Source organism: Lolium perenne, chromosome 4 (genome assembly GCF_019359855.2).
Source record: "Lolium perenne isolate Kyuss_39 chromosome 4, Kyuss_2.0, whole genome shotgun sequence".
Taxonomy (NCBI): Eukaryota; Viridiplantae; Streptophyta; class Magnoliopsida; order Poales; family Poaceae; genus Lolium; species Lolium perenne.
Window position 1 is genome coordinate 350,680,046 of NC_067247.2, and position 2,470 is coordinate 350,682,515.

The 2,470-nt window shown below is 56.4% G+C and overlaps 1 protein-coding gene across 1 annotated transcript; it reads left to right on the forward strand.

Moving 5' to 3' along the window:
• The first annotated feature begins 1,691 nt into the window (after nucleotides 1-1,691).
• Nucleotides 1,692-2,237, forward strand: LOC127303958 (uncharacterized). Its single transcript, XM_051334672.1, has one exon. The coding sequence runs from the start codon at nucleotides 1,692-1,694 to the stop codon at nucleotides 2,235-2,237; it is 546 nt and encodes a 181-aa protein (XP_051190632.1).
• Nucleotides 2,238-2,470: the final 233 nt, after the last annotated feature.

A 2,470-nucleotide genomic window follows, 5' to 3' on the forward strand; every position in this document is an offset into this window, starting at 1 on the left:
CATGGCGCAGCATGGCCGCACCTCCTTTCCAGGCCCCCGGGACGCCGCGGCTCGCCTCGCCCGTGCGTGGTGGGGACCTGCTGCCAGCACCATCTCCATCCCGCTGCGAGATGCCGAGTACCGGTGCGGTTCTGCGGTGCCACGCGAGTGAGTTCCGGTCCTCTTCCCCCACGCTCCGCCGCTTTCCCTCTCTCTCCGACGAGCCGCCGCCATCTCGCTGCTCCCATCTCAGGTCTCCCTGCCCCCAAGTCCCCAACGCTGATGGGGTGCTTCCAACGCCAGAAGTGGTTGCTGCGACCGGTAGGCGGTGGTGCTTCCGGCAGCTTCCAACCATGGATGGATGTGCTACGAGCGGGGTAGTGTTGCTATCAACCGTGGCCATCGACTCTGGGAGAAATCGCCAGTGCTGCGAGGGGTGTCGTAGCAAGTCCGCCGTCGGGGGCCGTTGGCGATGCGGCAAGGCATCAATGCTGCAAAGGTGCGCCCCCATAGCTGCAATGGCGCTTCACCGGAGCTGCATTGGAGCGTCGCCGATGCTGCAAAGTAGTACTGCTGGAGCTGCAATGGCATGCAGCTGGAGCTACAGTTCTGCTCCGCCGGAGCTGCAATGCCACGCCACCGAGCTTCAATGGCGTGCTGCCGGTGCAGCAAAGTTGTACCGTCGGAGCTGCAATTCTGGGCCGCTGGAGCTGCAATGGCATGCCGCGGGTGCTGCAATGTTCTGCAAGTGGCGAACGTCATCATTCTCGGTGCCGCCTAAGTGCTACAAGCCCGCTATCAAGCCGCGTCGTGGTGTTGCAGGCTTGCTCACTTCAGCGCCTCTGTGCCGCAAGTTCGCCATCGGGCGCCATCGGCGGTGCGGCAATGCGCCGATGATGAAGAGACGGGTGGCGGTTCTACCAACCGGAGTAGATGCGTTGCCGGCGAGGTCCTCGCCGGAGTTTTATTTGTGCGCGAGGGACGCGCGGATACCATGTCCGCTTGGGGATTTGGTTTCTTATTTTCTCCTGTGCGGGAGGAGTGGGGAGATGCATGTGGGCGATGGTCCCATGGACACGTTTCACTAGGAGAAGGCGGAGGTTCGGGGGGCGAAAATCCTCCGGAGGATTCTCAGTACTGCCCATTTTTATACGTAAATTCACTCACTTTATTTTGTATCGACTCTACTTTCAAACTACCTAAAACATCTTGTTGTATATTTGACGCCTTCGGGTCTGGGTCACTCTCCACAGAACTAAGAGCATCTCCACTCGGCTCCCAAGCACCCACTCCCCAGGCCGATGTTTTAACTTCGTATGCACGAATTTTTCTCAGTTGTGCCCTCCATGAGCCTAATTTTCGTTGGATTGGGCCTATTTTTCATCCGGCGATCGCATGCCGAACCCAACACCCCGGGAGCGCCACGAAGCGCCATATGAAGTGAAAAAGTGCGTGGGCCAGGTCTGTCAGCGTCACACCCACAAAGATTCCCCCACTCCACTCGCATTGCCCAAAACCAGCTCGTCGGTGCCGCTTTGCCGCCGGCACCACCCCCACCTTCTCCGGCCGCGCATGCGCCGGTAGAAAGGCTGCACCCACTCCCTAACTACCGACGAGCTCACCAGCGCTCCTTGCCGATTCCCGTGCCAATCCCTGTGCCGACCGCTGCGACACCACGGCCGTGAGGTGTTCGGCGTTTTGATTGCTCGGCCATGGAATCCGACGAAAAGGATAAGCACATGTTTGTTTTTCTGTTGGAGGAGGAGAACGCCGCCGCCACCGACTGCACATGCATGATTGGGTTTTCCTCGCTGCAGAAGTGCACGGTTGCTATGAGGTTGCTTGCATATGGAGCTCCGGGTGACAGTGTCGATGATTATCTGTGCATGGCTGAGAGCACCGCCATTGATTTCTTATACAAGTTTTGTAGGGCAGTCATAGCAGTGTTCGGGGAAGTATACTTGAGATCACCCACTGCTAAAGATACTGAGCAAATACTTGCAACCATGCAGCAAGAGGATTTCCTGAGATGCTTGAAAGCATCGACTGCATGTATTGCAAGTGGAAGAACTGTCCAAGGCTTGGCAGGGCAAAAAAGAGCCTGCACGGCAACACAATTTCAGGTGTACAAGGGCCATAAAGGAGGATGTAGTGTGGTACTTGAGGTAGTGGTTACATGTGATACCAGGATTTGGCACTCCTTCTTTGGAATGGCAGAATCAAACAACTTCATCAACATCTTGCAGTGCTCGCACTAGTAGGAAAAGCCTCATCAGTGGCGCACGAAAAAAATGATTCTGTGGCGCATGGGCGGTGCACCACAGAAACTTCGCCACAAAAATAGGGTTTCTGTGGCGCACCGGACCATGCGCCACAGAATTAAGGTGTTCTGTGGCGCATATGGACCAGCTGCGCCACAGAAATAGGTGCGCCACTGAATTCTATTTTGGTACGCCACAGAACAATGTACAGGTATACTCGATTTTGTGCT